Source organism: Bos indicus, chromosome 5, assembly GCF_029378745.1.
Source record: "Bos indicus isolate NIAB-ARS_2022 breed Sahiwal x Tharparkar chromosome 5, NIAB-ARS_B.indTharparkar_mat_pri_1.0, whole genome shotgun sequence".
NCBI lineage: Eukaryota > Metazoa > Chordata > Mammalia > Artiodactyla > Bovidae > Bos > Bos indicus.
Genome location: NC_091764.1, coordinates 32038229 through 32057543, shown reverse-complemented (window position 1 = coordinate 32057543; position 19315 = coordinate 32038229). Strand labels below are relative to the sequence as shown.

General features: G+C 44.8%; 1 protein-coding gene across 1 annotated transcript; it reads left to right on the top strand.

Moving 5' to 3' along the window:
- The first annotated feature begins 11957 nt into the window (after positions 1-11957).
- On the top strand, positions 11958-15453 carry LOC109558703 (testis-specific H1 histone-like). The gene is made up of 2 exons (XM_019960042.2): positions 11958-12161; positions 13593-15453. The coding sequence occupies exon 2, from the start codon at positions 13740-13742 to the stop codon at positions 14472-14474; it is 735 nt and encodes a 244-aa protein (XP_019815601.2). The 5' UTR covers positions 11958-12161; positions 13593-13739; the 3' UTR covers positions 14475-15453.
- The last annotated feature ends 3862 nt before the right edge of the window (positions 15454-19315 follow it).

The following is a 19315-nucleotide window of genomic DNA, read 5'->3' as shown; positions in this document are numbered from 1 at the left end:
GAGTGTGTAATTTCCTCAGTTCTGTCTTTCCACAGCAAAAATTTGAAGTGGCAGATGGACCAGTGTTATAGCTCAGTTTTATTGGCAAGCAAAGGAAAATACATCCTCAAGGCATGAGGGTGGGTCGACCAAAAAGACACGAGTCCCTGGCTCAATTTTGGCTTCTCTTTTTATATGTTTTTTTCTGTCCCCCTACCGACCCTGAGCCTGCCCTCTGTAAATTGGGCTAGCCAAGGAGGGTTTTACCTGAGGTACTCACTCCAGTCCCTGGACCTTCCTTTGTTCTCTTTCCCTTCTTTGTCCTTTAGCCACTGCCATTTTGGACTCCTTTTTCCTATTCTAACTACCTAACATTCCCTGCTCAAGAGATGGGAGGCCCAATTCTTTGGGAATAGGGACGTCAAAGTCTCTCTGGCTACTTCCTGCTGAACTGGGATGGCAAGGGGCATTGGGCCTCCCCCTCTTGCTAGTCTCAAGACTCAGAGCCTTATAGCAGTGTCAAGCCTTATAGCAATGTCCATCTAAGGGTGAGTGATATTTTCTGTCATCAGATGTAATTTTATATATCCTTGTTAAACTGGCACTGCATGTTGTAGCCTGTTGACCAGGGCAGAGAAAAAATGGGTTAGACAATTGATAATACATGGAGCAATCATAAGCAGCATCAATATGGTGATAGCAAGGATTAGTAGGGGCATTAGCCAACTCCAAATTCCCTATTGCCAGGAGAAGGATCCCCAGAGAGATTGTAGCCACCCCAAGAACTCTCCAGCTCATTCTTTGAGGTCCTGTAGGATCTAGAATTTTTTTCTTGAAGACTGTAAGACTTTCTTTAACTTAGATGCAGGTATTTACCCAGAAACAACATGTCTCATTCAAGATGGCTCAAGTCCCTCCTTATTCAGGGATCAGGAGATCTGTCCCCTGTCTATTTTGGAGTACAACCCCTGCCAAGTTATGTTGCTCTTTAGAGCTGTCCTGAGAAATCTTATTCCCAGAAACTTAATTTTGGGGATCTGCATTAGAATGGCAATTATTTGCATTTCCAAATAGGTATCTGAGATCTCCCAAGGGCTCGCAGGTGTACTGAGTTTCCTCTTATGTTTTCTTCCATGGCTTGACTTGGGAGTCAAGTCAAGGACATGACTTGTACCTGGTACCTTGACTGCTGTGGGGGTAGAAAGTGAAAGGTTGTTGTTGAATCATGCAAAGACGCCGGGATTCTTGGCCCCCGGAGGAGAAGAATTCAATCCGGGGCCAGAGACGAGTCTTGATCGCTCATAGCTTTTGTGTAATAAAGTTTTATTAAGGTATAAAGGAGATAGAGAAAGCTTCTGACATAGGCATCAGAAGGGGGCAGAAAGAGTACCCCCCTGCTAGTCTTCAGCTGGATGTTATATAGTCGCTAGCGGTCTGTTAATGAAAGAAAGGAATGTCTTAAAACTCAGAATGGCACCAGGCCCCTCACCCATAAGATGCATTTTGGGATAATCTTGACACCAAATGGTTCATCCTGGGCCATAAAATGATTAACTTGAATCTTGAAGAAGGGCAGATCACCATATAAATAGTTTCATTTATGTAGATTAGGGAAACAATATCTGAGTATAACATACTGGTTTGTCAAGTAGGTTCTGAGCCAAGAGGCAGAACTGACTTGAAGACAGTTCAGTTCAGTTCAGTTCAGTCGCTCAGTCGTGTCCGACTCTGCGACCCCATGAATCGCAGCACGCCAGGCCTCCCTGTCCATCACCAACTCCTGGAGTTCACCCAGACTCATGTCCATCGAGACAGTGATGCGATCCAGCCATCTCATCCTCTGTCGTCCCCTTCTCCTCTTGCCCCCAATCCCTCCCAGCATCAGAGTCTTTTCCAATGAGTCAACTCTTCGTATGAGGTGGCCAAAGTACTGGAGTTTCAGCTTTAGCATCAGTCCTTCCAAAGAAATCTCAGGGCTGATCTCCTTCAGAATGGACTGGTTGGATCTCCTTGCAGTCCAAGGGAATCTCAAGAGTCTTCTCCAACACCACAGTTCAAAAGCATCAATTCTTTGGCGCTCAGCCTTCTTCACAGTCCAACTCTCACATCCATACATGACCACAAGAAAAACCATAGCCTTGACTAGACGGACCTTTGTTGGCAAAGTAACGTCTCTGCTTTTGAATATGCTATCTAGGTTGGTCATAACTTTCCTTCCAAGGAGTGAGAGTCTTTTAATTTCATGGCTGCAGTCCCCATCTGCAGTGATTTTGGAGCCCCTCCCCCGCCCCCAAAAGTCTGACACTGTTTCCACTCTTTCCCCATCTATTTCCCATGAAGTGGTGGGACCGGATGCCATGATTTTTGTTTTCTGAATGTTGAGCTTTAAGCCAACTTTTTCACTCTCCTCTTTCACTTTCATCAAGAGGCTTTTGAGTTCCTCTTCACTTTCTGCCATAAGGGTGGTGTCATCTGCATATCTGAGGTCATTGATATTTCTCCCGGCAATCTTGATTCCAGCTTGTGCTTCTTCCAGTCCAGCGTTTCTCATGATGTACTCTGCACAGAAGTTAAATAAGCAGGGTGACAATATACAGCCTTGATGTTCCTATTTGGAACCAGTCTGTTGTTCCATGTCCAGTTATAACTGTTGTTTCCTGACCTGCATACAAATTTCTCAAGAGGAGATCAGGTGGTCTGGTATTCCAATCTTTTTCAGAATTTTCCACAGTTTATTGTGATCCACACAGTCAAAGGCTTTGGCATAGTCAATAAAGCACAAATAGATGTTTTTCTGGAACTCTCTTGCTTTTTCCATGACCCAGTGGATGTTGGCAATTTGATCTCTGGTTCCTCTGCCTTTGGGGTAAATGCATAGTACATTAGCATAGCTTGAGACAAACATTTCCATAAGAGAAATGCATTGGTTATCTCTAGGTTTGAGAATAGTTAACTTCAGATGAAACCAGGTGTCATTATGGTAACACAGTATTTTAAGAGAAATCTCCTTTTAAATTTGTATAGAGAAGGAAAAAAATATTGCTAGTTTGTTTGCTCCTGCCGCTTAAGAGAGAGAAAAATGTCTGACACTTGCAGGCTATTTCCTCTGTTTGGAGACCCCTGGCCTTCCTGCCTGTTACCCTCTCAAAAGTATTACAGGGTAGGGACCCTGGAGTTGAGCTGGAAAGGCTGGACCCATCTTTCCAGACTTTAATTAGGATTTGAATCCCTGGAGCATATAGTGGTGACTTTTTAGAATCTTTTGGGTCCTGGTTAACACCCCATGAGCGTATATCCTGTTGGAATTGCCCAGGGGCCATGGTATAAGACTGGAGGGACTGAGGCTCTGGATCTAGGAAGAGGTCATTGACATAAACAAAAGGTCTCCCGTATAGCATCTCATAAGGACTAAGACCAATCTGTTGCTTACGGGCAATATAGGTGTGGAAGAGAGCTACTGGTAAAGCCTCCTTCCATCCCAGAGAGATCTCTTGGGTTACCTTTTTTATCACTGATTTTAATAATTGTTGGCTCTTTCTACTTTTCCTGAAGGCTGAGACCTCCAGGCATAATGGAGATAGTAGGTAATGCCCAATGCTGTAGATACTCCTTGGGTGACCTTAGAAGTAAACGATGTCCCTTTGTCACTTTGTAATGACTTGGGAAGACCAAATCTCAGAATGATTTCATGGAGCAGTTTTTTTTTTACCACCTCCTCAGCCTTCTCAGTGTGGGTGGGAAAGCCTTCAATCCATCCTGTGAAAGTATCTATCATGACTAATAGATGTATACCCTTGAAAAATGCAGGTCAGGAAGCAACAGTTATAACTGGACATGGAACAACAGACTGGTTCCAAATAGGAAAAGGAGTACATCAAGGCTGTATATTGTCACCCTGCTTATTTAACTTCTATGCAGAGTACATCATGAGAAACGCTGGACTGGAAGAAGCACAAGCTGGAATCAAGATTGCCGGGAGAAATATCAATGACCTCAGATATGCAGATGACACCACCCTTATGGCAGAAAGTGAAGAAGAACTAAAGATCCTCTGATGAAGGTGAAAGAGGAGAGTGAAAAAGTTGGCTTAAAGCTCAACATTCAGAAAACTAAGACCATGGCATCCGGTCCCATCACTTCATGGCAAATAGATGGGGAAATAGTGGAAACAGTGGCTGACTTTATTTTTCTGGGCTCCAAAATCACTGCAGATGGTGATTGAAGCTATGAAATTAAAAGACACTTACTCCTTGGAAGGAAAGTTATGACCAACGTAGACAGCATATTCAAAAGCAGAGACATTACTTTGCCAACAAAGGTCTGTCTAGTCAAGGCTATGGTTTTTCTAGTGGTCATGTATGGATGTGAGCGTTAGACTATAAAGAAAGCTGAGCTCAGAAGAGTTGATGCTTTTGAACTGTGGTGTTGGAGAAGACTCTTGAGATTCCCTTGGACTGCAAGCAGATCCAACCAGTCCATCCTAAAGGAGGTCAGTCCTGGGTGTTCATTGGAAGGACTGATGTTGAAGCTGAAACTCCAATATTTTGGCCACCTAATGTGAAGAGCTGACTCATTTGAAAACACCCTGATGCTGGGAAAGATTGAGGGCAGAAGGAGAAGGGGATGACAGAGGATGAGATGCCTGGATGGCATCACTGACTGAATGGACATGGGTTTGGGTGGGCTCTGGGAGTTGGTGATAGACAGGGAGGCCTGGCGTGCTGCAGTTCATGGGGCTGCAGAGAACTGGACACGACTGAGCGCCTGAACTGAAATGACCCTTGAAAAACTGGCATCTGGGTGAAGTCGTCTGCCAGTCCTCTCCTGGGTAGGTCTCACGTCATTGGACAGGCTGTGCCAGCTGGGGTCTTCAAGCTCCTTGGGGGTTGTTTAATTGGCAAGTGGGACAAGAGGAGACCACTTGCCTTATGGTAGTTCAGAAGCCTGTTCCTCTGAAGGACCTTTCTAGTAATTTTTGGAGGGCCTTTTCCCCTAAATGAGTGGTGGCGTGTAAGGAATTAACCAACTTCCATTGGAGGTTCCCAGGCAAAAAAAGGAGTCCCTCCTTTTGGAATCACTCCGTATGATCTTCTTGGAAGCCCCACTCTTAGCTTTAAGAATCTCACCTTCAGTATATGAAGGAGTTTCTGGCAAGTTAGTCTGTGGAACTAAGGTGACAGCCCCTGTTAGGTCATTATTCTGTAATGATTCTCTCTTAGCTGCCTGATCGGCTGCGTGGTTCCCTTATGCCACTTCCGTGCTCCCTTTTTGGTGTCCTTTACAATGGGAAACTAAAACCTCACTGGGCAGATGAACTGCCTCTAAGAGCCTAAGGATTTGATCACCATATTTGATTGGGGACCCTCGGGTTGGTCAAGTGGCCTCTCTCTTTCCAAATGGCAGTGTGTGCATGAAGCATCAGAAAGGCATACTTGGGGTCAGTGTAAATGGCTACTCTTTTTCCTTTTCCCAGCTCTAAAGCTCGAGTCAGGGCTATGAGCTCAGCTAATTGGGATGAAGTACCTGGTGGCAAAGATTTAGCCTCTGTGGTCTCAAAATTGGAGACTACTGCATATCCAGCTCTTCCTTTTCCATCCAAGACAAAACTGCTTCCATCAGTGTACCAGATTTCCTCAGGATTGGTCAGAGGATCTTCTGACAATCCCTCTCAGAGTTTTGTCCAGTGGTCCAAAGTTTCTAGGCAAGAGTGAAAGGGGAGAGAGCCCTTGGGGATAAACAGGAAGGTAGCTGGGTTAAGAACCTCACAAGGGGATATAGTCAGGCCTGGATTTTCCATCAGCACTACATGATATCTGAGGATTCTTTGATCAGACATCCATAAATGGCCTCTCCCATTCAGGAGTTGTTTCACTTGGTGGATGGTAAAAATAGTTAGTTCGTCCCCAGAAGAGAGTTTTAAAGCATCTTCTAGCAGGTCTGCAATAGCTGCAAGATTTTGAAGACAGGGAAAGATCTCTTCCCAATAAGGGAGTTGGACCCTCAGGGACCACCCAAAACTGATGGGAAGATGTTTGTCCATCCCAGAAACTAGAGAAGTGCTTGGGAGAATGAATCTTTTTGTAATTGTTTTTCCTGTAGCACCCAAAATGGTACAGGTTTGGGAGGAGAAGTTTCCAGAGCAGAAGGTCAGGACAACCAAGAAATTCTCGGACCTACCTGCCACATCCAATTGCACCCTTGGCTCCAGCCCCATGATGGTTATCTGTGACAGGTGGGCTGGCTGGAGTGAGCTGCTTCAGTCCTGTTGAACCATTGTGAGGGAAGGCTTGGCACTTGACCTAGAAGTTCTTGGGTCCTGAGGATAGAGTGCCACCCAATGTCCCAACTGATGACATTTGTAGCGAGCTGTTTTAGGAGACTTGTCACAGTTTGGACACTTTGGCCCAGTGTCTCGCCTGTCTACAGATTAGGCATTTGCCTTGTGCCTTACCCTTTAAGGACTTGGGGTTTGCCATAGGGCTTCTCTGGAGGGTGGCCAGCATCTGGGCATGCCTTGTCTCTTTTATTCTCTCCCTTTCCTGGGCCTTGGCCTCCCTCTCCTGTTCTCTGTTATCAAAGGAATTGGTGGCTGTCTGGACCATCTCATCTAAAGAGGCATCAGGGTCCTGCTGCTATAGCTGTTGTAACTTTATCCTGATGTCTGATGCACATTGGCACAGGAATTTGTCTTTCAAAATCACCTGTCCCTCATAAGAGTCTAAGACCAGATTGATAAACATTTAGTGGGCCTTTTAGCCTTTCCAGAAAGGCAATGGGGTTCTTGTTGGACTCCTGAGTTATTGCTGAGACTGAGCATAGTCCCACAGCTAATAGGCTTTCTTCTATTTTCATGGGTGGACTTCCTTAGGGGTGAGTCTTTGTGAAGTTTATCCTACCCAGTACTGTTGCAACCTGAGAGCCAGGCGTCCCCGGGTCAGGGCGCAGATCCCCAGGCAGGCTGAGGTGTGACAGCCTTCTGGAGATCGAATCTAGGCATGTCGACCTCCTGGGACGCCTGGACTGGTGGATCCCCAAGCAAGTTGAGGTGTGACAACCTTCTGAGGACCACATCCTTAGGCAGGTCTACCTCCTGGGACCATGGGCTGGTGGATCCCTGAGCAGGCCGAGGCATGACAACCTCCTGGGAACCAAGTCCTTAGGCAGATCGAGGCATGTCGACCTCCTGGGACCCTAGGCTGGAGTTGGACGTCCCCAAGGTCTCCAGCATGACTAGTGCTGGGTAGGATTAAGGGGTTGTAATCTTAATTCATTGCTGGTTTGTCCACTGCAGATGGGAATAGATATCATGATGTAAAGTAATCCAAGCCTGTGCTCTGAGACTGGAAACCTGGTGAAACAGCCATAAACCTTATCCTCTTATTGTTGTTCTGAGGGAATGTAAATCATTGATTTCCTCCCCTAGTCTTTCATAAGAGCAGCTTAGAGTGTCTCCAACGGTAAACATCTCATTGTCATAGACCCACTTTAGGTAATAACAGAAATAATGGCAAAGGAGTGGGTTATCTGGTCCTGTTAGGGTCATTAGGAGTATTTTAATAATAATAAGCGGGGTGGAGTGATGTTGCCTACAAGGGGGCAGGGTCCTGGTTGTAGGAGTTAGTAAGCGGCTTAAGAACAAATTGATGAGGCAACAGACCAGATGTTCCATAAAAGTGGAGTGGAGATCTGATCCAGGGGTATGTTTGTAACTTTAGGAGAAGGGTGATAAGGGATTGGGCCCAAACAGCCTGTAGGGCTAATTCCCAGAGTTGCAAACATTATCCTTGGAAGCCCAATTGCCTTTGAAGGGATGCCACCAACAGATGGACTTGTAGCAGGCATTGTGGGCCTGCCACCTGCCCTAGAGGGTTCACTGAGAGATGCTACTGTTGCACATGTTGTAGGAAACATGGAAGATTAGGGCCTGAATATCTAGAGAGATTGGATATTATACAGTATGTCTCTCCCAAGGGCCAACTATTTTCTAGTTGTCCCTCCAGAAGATTGTAGAGGCAACATTTTGGGCCTGGACGGGGCTCAGGAAAAGAGCATGAAACAGGAAGGGCGGGGGGAGGGCACAACTTTAGTAAAAATGACATAGCCCAAGGGCATAACATAAACCAATTAAAATCAAATGGGTCCAAGATGACAAGTCAAATTCAACTAAACCTTGATCCTCAATATGCAAGCTAAATGACACAGCCGGTGGTTATCTGGCCAGGACAGTTCCAAGGCACTGTCAAAAGACCAAGGAGTGGGCGGTTCCCCAATTGTCCGAATGATCCTCCCACTCATTAGCATATGAAATCACCCAGCTCACAGAAAACTAACCGCACCACTCTCGCCCTCTGCAATGGCCCACACCCTGTGGAGTGTTCAGTTCAGTTCAGTCGCTCAGTCGTGTCCTACTCTTTGCGACCCCATGAATCGCAGCACGCCAGGCCTCCCTGTCCATCACCAACTCCCGGAGTTCACTCAGACTCATGTCCATCGAGTCAGTGATGCGATCCAGCCATCTCATCCTCTGTTGTCCCCTTCTCCTCCTGCCCCCAATCCCTCCCAGCATCAGAGTCTTTTCCAATGAGTCAACTCTTCGCATGAGGTGGCCTAAGTACTGGAGTTTCAGCTTTAGCATCATTCCTTCCAAAGAAATCCCAGGGCTGATCTCCTTCAGAATGGACTGGTTGGATCTCCTTGCAGTCCAAGGGACTCTCAAGAGTCTTCTCCAACACCACAGTTCAGAAGCATCAATTCTTTGGCACTCAGCCTTCTTCACAGTCCAACTCTCACATCCATACATGACCACTGGAAAAACCATAGCTTGACTAGACGGACCTTTGTTGGCAAAGTAACGTCTCTGCTTTTGAATATGCTATCTAGGTTGGCCCTAACTTTCCTTCCAAGGAGTGAGCATCTTTTAATTTCATGGCTGCAGTCCCCATCTACAGTGATTTTGGAGCCCTCCCCAAAAAAGTCTGATACTGTTTCCACTGTTTCCCCATCTATTTCCCATGAAGTGATGGGACCAGATTCCATGATCTTCATTTTCTGAATGTTGAGCTTTAAGCCAACTATTTCACTCTCCACTTTTACTTTCATCAAGAGGCTTTTGAGTTCCTCTTCACTTTCTGCCATAAGGGTGGTGTCATCTGCATATCTGAGGTCATTGATATTTCTCCCAGCAATCTTGATTCCACCTTGTGCTTCTTCCAGTCCAGAGTTTCTCATGATGTACTCTGCATAGAAGTTAAATAAGCAGGGTGACAATATACAGCCTTGACGTACTCCTTTTCCTATTTGGAACCAGTCTGTTGTTCCATGTCCAGTTCTAACTGTTGCTTCTTGACCTGCATACAGATTTCTTAAGAGGCAAGTTAGGTGGTCTGGTATTCCCATCTCTCTCAGAATTTCCCACAGTTTATTGTGGAGTGTACTTCTCTCTAAATTCGAACAAATCCACCTCTTACTTATCACTGTGTCTCTCACTGAATTTTTTGCAAGGAGGCATCAAGAGCCTGAGCTTCATTCATTAGGTCCTAAAACCAGACACCATGGGTTTTGGCCGGTTTCAAGTCCCAGTCAGATATGACTGAGTGACTAAGCATAGTAGAGAGTCCCTGCCATGTGGGTTTGAGTCCCAATCTTAGGTAAATGGTTTCAAGCACAACTTTCACGAATGGAAAGACGATGACCTGCCCAATACTTTGTAAGCAGTGGCATAGATGGAGAGAGGAACTGAAGGATGGGAGGAAAAAGGAGTGGGAAAAACGTGCCAAGAAATCCCCTTCATAACCTGCCAGAAAATCTGCTGAATACCTGACCTGTGCTCACAGTTTTCATTGGCCTGATCCTTGGCACAAAGAAGATTAAAGACAGAGGAATCCCCACCCACTTGGGCAACAGCTACTAGGGCACCGCAGATAGTGGAGCCTTCGGGACACCCTGGGCACCCACTGTTGCTCGCCTGTTTGCAGGGGGTTCAAGGAAACAAGAGATTGTAAAGGAATTAAAATTTTGTTAGCCATATGTCCTTCCAGCCACAGGAGTGAGGACTTCCTACCCGAACCGGTGGTCTCTGGAGTCTGAGACTGAGCCGTGTGAGCTTTCTGCTGTTTGTTTTTGCTGTCCCGGTTTCCAGCACAGTGGGATTTTTGTCCCTTCTCCTGCACTGGGTTTTCTTCGTGTTCAGCTTCCACCGTGGAAGCTTTCACTGAGTTGGGCTTCTGCTGTGCTTGGCGTCTTGACTCGTTGGGGCTGAGCCGAGATTGTTTCAGCCAGGTTAAACCTGAGTCATGGCATACAAACCATGTATGTCGGAGGAGTGTGTAATTTCCTCACTTCTGTCTTATCGCAGCAAAAATTTGAAGTGGCGGATGGACCAGTGCTATAGCTCAGTTTTATTGGCAGGCAAGGGAAAATACACCCTCACGGCATGAGGGTGGGCTGACCCAAAAGACACGAAGAGAAGCCCCTGGTTCAATTTTGGCTCCTCTTTTTATGTTTTTTCTCCTCTCCCTGAGCCTGCTCTATGTAAATTGCACTAGCCAGGAGGGCTGTTTGTTTTACCTGAGGTCCTCACTCTGGTCCTTAGACCTTCCTTTGTTCTATTTTCGCAGGCTTTTCCCTTGTCTTTTAGCCACCGCCATTTTGGACTCCTTTTTCCTATTCTAACTACCTAACTCTATGAAAGATGTCAACTGGCTTTCTTATCCTCTGAGTCATCTGAGTGGTGGTAGGGGCATTTGTTTTCTACCTCCCATTTTTAGTTATTCCTGTCTTATTTACAGCATACTTATACAGAAATCTATGTGAAATGAATGGTTATATATAAATAAAGATGTTTTCTCTTTTTTGTCATAGGTGTTGGTATTTTTTTTTCCATAGGTTTCCTTTCCTTTGATTTCAGCCTCAAAGGTTTCCAGTTTGCCTCCTTTGTAATCACAGGGGTATCAGTAAACATGGTTTTTTATTTGGTTCTTTCCTTATGATGATACCATTGCATGCAGTATCATACATAAAGAAAACAACCTGTTTTTACCTGGAATCAGCTGATACGAAGGTGATACTTCATTTATTTCCCTCCTATTCTCAAAGCAAACACTTCTGTGTTTTTCTTTTTCTCTGGTGGTTGCCCCTTCCTGTGACCACTGGCCTATGCAACCAGGAAGAATAGCCAGGCCAAGAGACTCTACAAATGGGAGAGATCTAGCACCATGTAGTTCTGCCTCTGCATCTGGCAGCTCTTCCTTGGTGCATTGTCCCTGTGCTGCTGTGTTAGCCCTTGCCCCTGGAGATCCTCAGGGTCACAGAACTCTGCCCTGATCGAAAGCCTTGGAAAAAGTACAGTGATTGCATATAAATACTCTTGACTCTGAGCTGTGATTATAAACTTCCCTCTATGTATTCAGCTGCTCAGTCATGTCCAACTCTTTGCAGCCCCATGGACTATAGCCCATCAGGCTCCTCCATCCATGGAGTTTTCCAGGCAGGAATATTGGAGCAGACTGCCATTTCCTACTCCAGGGGATCTTCCCAGTCCAGGGATTGAACCTGCATCTCTTGCTTCTTCTGCATTAGCAGGCAGATTCTTTACAACCAGGACCACCTGGGAGGCCCCTCTACTCCATAATGGAGATATATGGTGGTGGGGAGAAAAGGAAACCTAACATAGTAATTTTAAGAACTCAGGCCTTATAATTATGTAGAAAGTGAAAGTGAAGTCTCAGTTGTGTCCAACTCTTTGCAATCCCGTGGACTGTAGCCTACCAGGCTCATCCATCCATGGGATTCTCCAGGCAAGAATACTAGAGTGGCTTGCCATTTCCTTCTCCAGGGGATCTTTCCTACCCAGGAATCAAACCCAGGTCTCTTGCATTGCAGGCAGATACTTTACCCTCTGAGCCACCAGGGAATCCCAGAATTAAGTAGACTCAGGTTTAAATCCAAACTCTACCACTTAACTGCTGTGTGACCTATAACATCTGTGTCATTATAATGGCATCTGTCCTTCACAACTTTACCCTCATCTACATTTCCAGTCTTATGTCCTGCCACTTTCCTTCTCATTGTCTACTCTCCTCTACCCCTAGCACTTGTGTTTATCCAGGAACTACGTGGGACCTTGTTGGTAAAATCTCTGGATCCATCTCAGATCTAATGTATTGGAAGCTGTACTTTATGAAGTAAGTGCACGTTAAAACTTAACAAGCTCTGGTCTAAGCAACTTCCTGGAACTTTGATTCCTGGAAGAAACAATGCCACACTCCAGCCTATGACTGCTGATGATATGTGAATGTTCTCTGGAAAAGTATGATATGCTTTGTAACTTGAGGTATTCTTTGAATTATTCCCAATTAAACCGTGTCTTAAATTAGAGGTCCTTGAACAACTAGCTTCCTTGGTTTCTTTCATTTCCAGCCCTTTGAAATTCATCCTGCTATTTTCTCATGTTTTTCTGGGACTTTCCTTCTGAATCCAGAAAAAGCCTCCTCACCAGCAAGGAGCTTAAGCAGACTCAAATCAAATGCTTGCTATATATAATAATGCTGTATAGGTACAGCACGGGGTATAGAAATTCAAAGACTGTCTGACTCTGAGTGACCTTTTTATTTCATTGGAAAGATATACAGATCCAGAGTGAAATAACTTTTATGCTCCTTTGTCTATTATCACATCTTTGAATTTTTGCAGTATGGTATGGTTCTGTGATGTTGGTAGGAAGGGATTATTAAACGTTTTTCTTAGATAAGGAAGTCAGGTTTAAAAATATTAAGGATTATTAATGTCATATGGCTATTAAAGAGCTAGGATATGTATTCATATTTTCCAGCTCCAGTTTTTCTTTTTAAAATATTGTGCCACACTGTACCTTCTAATATCAAATTAATTTACAGTAAAGAAAAAACCATATAGGGTTACAGAAGTAATTGTGGTAATTAAGAGGAAAGACATTCTTTTACCGAGGGGTCTAAGGAGGCTTCAGTGAAGGAGCATTTAGCAGGATTTTGAAAGACAAGCAGGATTTATCTGGACAGAGATGGGATAAGCAATCTAAGAAGAGGACAAGCAGAAAATCACAGTGTCTGTTTAAAGAATAATGATTAGACCAGTGTTCTTAGGCTGTTCTTATTTGTAATCTGGATTGTTCCAATCCAATTGAACGAGGCATCTGAACTGTGCAGGTGTGGGAACAGATTTCTTACTTTCATACTCTTGCACAAAATCCACTGTGCTGAGAGCCAGGGAGATATAACTGCATACATTTTCCTGGTGGGACCTAAAAATGGGAGTTTCTCGGCCGGGTTGTGTTTTATAGACTACCACAGCCACTTGTTAAAGGCAGTGTATTACTTGCGGGTGGTTGGCAACAACTTCTCTTCCTTTGTAGGAGAATGTGGGTAGATGGTGTGCAGGACCACAGGAAAAATAGTGACCTTCAGAAAGCGGCTGAGATCAAGATCAGTGAGAAGCATAAACTTAAGACCAGGAAACAGAACCCTGGATATTATAAAGGGGATTTTTCAGGTGTGCAGAGGCTCTGAAAATCCGAATTGGTTTAAGACCTAGAAGGAAACGGCGTCTGATTGGTTTTCCTTTTTTTTTTTTTTTCAAAGTGAGAAAGGCCCCCCCTACCCATTGGGTCGGCCGCCCTCGTAACAGGACCTGCCTTTGTGACGTGGCCCGGCAGCCGCAGTTAATAAGCTCATACCTGGGTGAGTGAGGTTCAGAGCCAGTGGCCCCGCGGGAGCGGGAGCGGGGCCATGGCTGAAGGGGTTGAGCCCATGGACGAATCCCAAGGTACTGAAGTTAAAACCCAGCAGCCCACGGAAAGAGGCCTCGCGGGACCCCTGAGGCAGAGCTCGTGCTCCGTGCTCAAGGTGTCCCAGCTGTTGCTCCGCGCCATCGCCTCACACAAAAGGCTGACCCTGGCGGCTCTCAAGAAGGAGCTTGGAAATGCGGGCTACGAGGTGCGCAGGAAGTGCGGCCGCCTCTCGGGCGAAAGGTCCGGGTCTGAAGGGAAGGGCCTTCACCTCCGGGTGACCGGCAGCGAAGCCGCCGGCTACTTTAGGATCTGGAAGATTCCGAAGCCGAAGAGAAAGCCAGGACGCCCAAGGCTGGAGGAGGGCGGGCGCTCGCCGGGGACCCCTCTCGGGGCGCGGAACTCACGCAGGCGCTCTGCGCGCCGCACGGTGGCCAGGAAGGTGAGGAGGGGGCGCTCGAGGGCAGACTCGAGGAAGGTGAGGTCAAGGGCCAAGGACCTGGTGAGTTCCAGAACCAAGGAGGAAGGGAGGGCCAAGAAGGAAGACATCAGGCCCAGATCCCGAAATGCGAAGAGGCCAAGCTCCAAGGCCAGGGAAGAAAAGAAGCAGGACCCGGGGAGGCCGGTGAAACGGACCGTCCAGAGGCCAACGGCGAAGACGTGCGACTCGAGGGCTACTCGCACCAAGACTTCTGCTAAAGCTGAAGGTGCTCGGAGTGCGACCGGGACTCCATAGTGTGGGAGCCACGCCCCTTCCTCCAGGCACAGATGCCTTTCCCCCCATAGGCCCCAGTGAGAGCAGCCCCCCACACTCGTTGGAATGAACAAAATATATACAAGACCTTTCCACCGCATTGTGTGTGTTTCCTCTTTGCCGCACCCGAAGGGGAAAGGGTGGGTGTTGAGCTGAGACGTGTAGCAGAAGCCTGTCGAGTGAAGACAGAACAAGGTGTATGACATTCTGTTTCTGCTGCAGGAGCCAGGAAAATGCCTTTTAAAAGGAAAGAAAACAGGTAGAAGAAAGCCAGCAACTTCACGGGGTTAGAGGATGTGTTGGATTAATGTGAGACAGCCTAACAAATCGAAATTGAGTTTTGGAGAGAAGGGCAAGTAAGGAGAGAAGGGCAAGTAAGGAGAGAAGTAGGGGCATCACTGGGGCAAGAGAATAGACAGCCTTTAGGTTAAGTGGTCCCACTAATCCAAAGTGTTCTTACTGGAAATTCCTTTTAGAAGATGGCCTGTCTCCCGCAATTGATTGTAATGCGTTTGTAATTTTTGCCCTGATTTGATAATTGTTTTAACTTAGAAAAAAATGTCTTATATGTTAATCCTCAATTGAGTGACTGTGTGAAAGCGCCTAGCACAAGGCTTGAGTCATGGTAGGTGCTTATCACAAGAATTATATATGAGTAGAAATGATTTGTGATAGAGCGATAATGTGCTACCACAGAAAACTATACTGCATCAGTACTTATTGAGACCAGGATCCTAGTCAAAGTGCTGCCACTCTGACCTTAACTAGTTTATTAATCACTCATGGTCTTGGGTTTCCTTCTCTGTTTAAAAAAATGCTGGAATTAGAGTAGAATTATTTTAGGTGATCTTAAGTGTCTGTAAAATGATAAGAGGGACTTAGACATCATGGTGTGTGCTTTGACAAAATTCATTAAGGGAATTATCAGCTGAGAAAGTACTATCTCCTAGTGGGGAAACTACTAAGATATACAGAATGCATATCAGAAATAAAAGAAGATGGGGAAGGCTAAGTAATGAATAGCTAGATCTTTGCTCTTCTCAAAACACATGTGCTAAGCACTATATACCAAATTGGAGCAAATACATGATTTCTTTGGGTTCTCAAAGCAGGCATAAAGCACACTATGAGAACAGTTCTCATGCCATCGGCTATGACAGGATACAGAAATGGTTCCTTGGGAAGTAAACATACGAGTTTTTTAGAGTATACCTGACCAAACTTTCCCCAGAAAATTCTGATATCTTTTATAAGGGGGCACAGGATTTATATTTAAAACAAAGTTCAGTGATGCTAATATTCACTGACACCTTTAAATGAGGATCACTCCTTTAAACCTATACAATGTAACAGCAAAATGCTTGCCCTGTATTTCATCTATAGATGATCTAAACTTTGAAATCTCCCCCTGCTATAGTTTTACTATGCACTTGAATTGTAAGAGGCAGAATGAAGCAAACAATCAGAAAATAGCCACCTGAAAAAAAGGCAAAGAGAAACATTGTCTACTGAGCACAATTAGAACAGGTTAATCAAATGCCTATTTGATCACCAGATGTTATTGCCCCTTTGTAGTTGCAGGATGTTTTTACTTAAAGAAGAAGATCATCTCAAATTAGAAATCCCTTTCCCCTAAATTAGGATGGGAAGGACACTGGCAACAACTTGTTTTCTATATTTCCTAGGAATCTTCGTGCTTCTGTTTGTATTATGATGTTTTTCTTCATTTAAGCAAACGTCATTAATCACTCAGTAAACTTACCAAATTAAGTAAATTTTGTATATAATTTACATAGCTAACAATGGTCATTTCAGATTATTTTCATTGATAAGGTGATTTAGTATGACTGTACTCTGATTAAATATAAGGCATGATCTTAACTCATAGGTAGGCCATCCAGATTGTTTAGGTCATGATTCTAACTGGATACTTCCATGGAGAAACTGCCAAGAATACCTCACTTCATCTTTACTGTTCATTGATAACTAAGTGTCTGCAAGATTGTGAATGTTTTGCTGAGAATAAAGATGGATAAAACATAATTCCCACTTTTTAGTGCTCACATTCTAGTGGCATATTTAGGTATTTAACTTTGGTCAGAGCAAATAGAACATCCCTGCCCTCAATTCTTTGCTTTCCTTTTTATCTCAACTGCCTAGTGCAATTATGGTCAGAAAATTTTTGGTTTAGAGTTGTAATGCCATCTAACATCGAATATTCAGAGGTTGTTGAAAAAACAAATAAAATGGCCTTGAAAAATATGGAAAAAAGTATAATTTTACTCATAAAGGAAGTGTACATTAAAACAATAAGATAACATTTTTAATCAAAATATTTGAGAACCTACTCTGTTGGTGAGGCTGTGGGGAAACAGGCACTCATATACAATGCTCAGTTCAGTTCAGTCGCTCAGACGTGTCTGACTCTGTGCGACCCCATGAATTGCAGCACACCTGGCCTCCCTGTCCATCACCAACTCCCAGAGTTTACTCAAACTCATGTCCATCGAGTCAGTGATGCCATCCAGCCATCTCATCCTCTGTCGTCCCCTTCTCCTCCTGACCCCAGTCCCTCCCAGCATCAGAGTCTTTTCCAATGAGTCAACTCTTCGCATGAGGTGGCCAAAGTACTGGAATTTCAGCTTTAGCATCAGTCCTTCCAGTGAACACCCAGGACTGATCTCCTTTAGAATGGACTGGTTGGACCTCCTTACAGTCCGAGGGACTCTCAAGAGTCTTCTCCAACACCACAGTTCAGAAGCATCAATTTTTCGGCTCTCAGCCTTCTTCACAGTCCAACTCTGACATCCATACATGACCACAGGAAAAACCATAGCCTTGACTAGATGAACCTTTGCTGGCAAAGTAATGTCTCTGCTTTTGAATATGCTATCTAGGTTGGTCATAACTTTCCTTCCAAGGAGTAAGCGTCTTTTAATTTCATGGCTGCAATTGAAAGGTTGTTGCTGAAAGAAAAGATGCTGGGATTCTTGGCCCCTGGAGGAGAAGAATTCAATCCGGGGCCAGAGATGAGGCTTGATCGCTCAGAGCTTTTGTATAGTAAAGTTTTATTAAAGTATAAAGGATCTAGAGAAAGCTTTTGACATAGGCATCAGAAGGGGGCAGAAAGAGTACCCCCCCTGCTAGTCTTCAGCTGGATGTTATATAGTCACTAGCAGTCTGTTAATGAAAGAAAAGAATGACTTAAAACTCAGAATGGCACCAGGCCCCTCACCCATAAGATGCATTTTGGGATAATCTTGGCACAAAATGGTTCATCCTGGGCCATAGAACGATTAACTTGAATCTTGAAGAAGCACAGATTACCATACAAATAGTCATTTACGTAGATTAGGGGAACAATATCTGAGTATAACATGCTGGTTTGTCAAGTAGGTTCTGAGCCATAAGGCAGAACCGACTTGAAGACAAGAGTTTGGGGCAAATGCATAGTAGTACATTAGCATAACTTAAGACAAACATTTCCATAAGAAAAATGCACTGGTTATCTCAAGGTTTGAGAATAGTTAACTTCAGGTGAAACCAGGTGTCTTTATGGCAACACAGTATTTTAAGAGAAACCTTTTAAATTTGTATAGAGAAGGAAAAAAATACCGCTAGTGTGTTTCCTCCTGCCGCTTAAAAGCGATAAAAATGTCTGACACTTGCCGGCTATTTCCTCCTTTTGGAGACCTCTGGCCTTCCTGCCTGTTACCCTCTCACAATCACCATCTGCAGTGGTTTTGGAGTCCAAAAAATAAAGTCTGACACTGCTTCCACTGTTTCCCCATCTACTTCCCATGAAGTGATGGGATCAGATGCCAGGATCTTAGTTTTCTGAATGTTGAGCTTTAAGCCAGCCTTTTCACTCTCCTCTTTCACTTCATCAAGAGGCTTTGTAGCTCCTTTTCACTTTCTGCCATAAGGGTGGTGTCATCTGCATATCTGAGGTTATTGATATTTCTCCCAGCAATCTTGATTCCACCTTGTGCTTCTTCCAGTCCAGCGTTTCTCATGATGTACTCTGCATAGAAGTTAAATAAGCAGGGTGACAATATACAGCCTTGACGTACTCCTTTTCCTATTTGGAACCAGTCTGTTGTTCCATGTCCAGTTCTAACTGTTGCTTCTTGACCTGCATACAGATTTCTTAAGAGGCAAGTTAGGTGGTCTGGTATTCCCATCTCTCTCAGAATTTCCCACAGTTTATTGTGGAGTGTACTTCTCTCTAAATTCGAACAAATCCACCTCTTACTTATCACTGTGTCTCTCACTGAATTTTTTGCAAGGAGGCATCAAGAGCCTGAGCTTCATTCATTAGGTCCTAAAACCAGACACCATGGGTTTTGGCCGGTTTCAAGTCCCAGTCAGATATGACTGAGTGACTAAGCATAGTAGAGAGTCCCTGCCATGTGGGTTTGAGTCCCAATCTTAGGTAAATGGTTTCAAGCACAACTTTCACGAATGGAAAGACGATGACCTGCCCAATACTTTGTAAGCAGTGGCATAGATGGAGAGAGGAACTGAAGGATGGGAGGAAAAAGGAGTGGGAAAAACGTGCCAAGAAATCCCCTTCATAACCTGCCAGAAAATCTGCTGAATACCTGACCTGTGCTCACAGTTTTCATTGGCCTGATCCTTGGCACAAAGAAGATTAAAGACAGAGGAATCCCCACCCACTTGGGCAACAGCTACTAGGGCACCGCAGATAGTGGAGCCTTCGGGACACCCTGGGCACCCACTGTTGCTCGCCTGTTTGCAGGGGGTTCAAGGAAACAAGAGATTGTAAAGGAATTAAAATTTTGTTAGCCATATGTCCTTCC

Bases quoted from the DNA above. Each gene is read 5' to 3' on its own strand.
- LOC109558703 (XM_019960042.2), top strand. From the start codon at position 13,740: ATGGCTGAAGGGGTTGAGCCCATGGACGAATCCCAAGGTACTGAAGTT.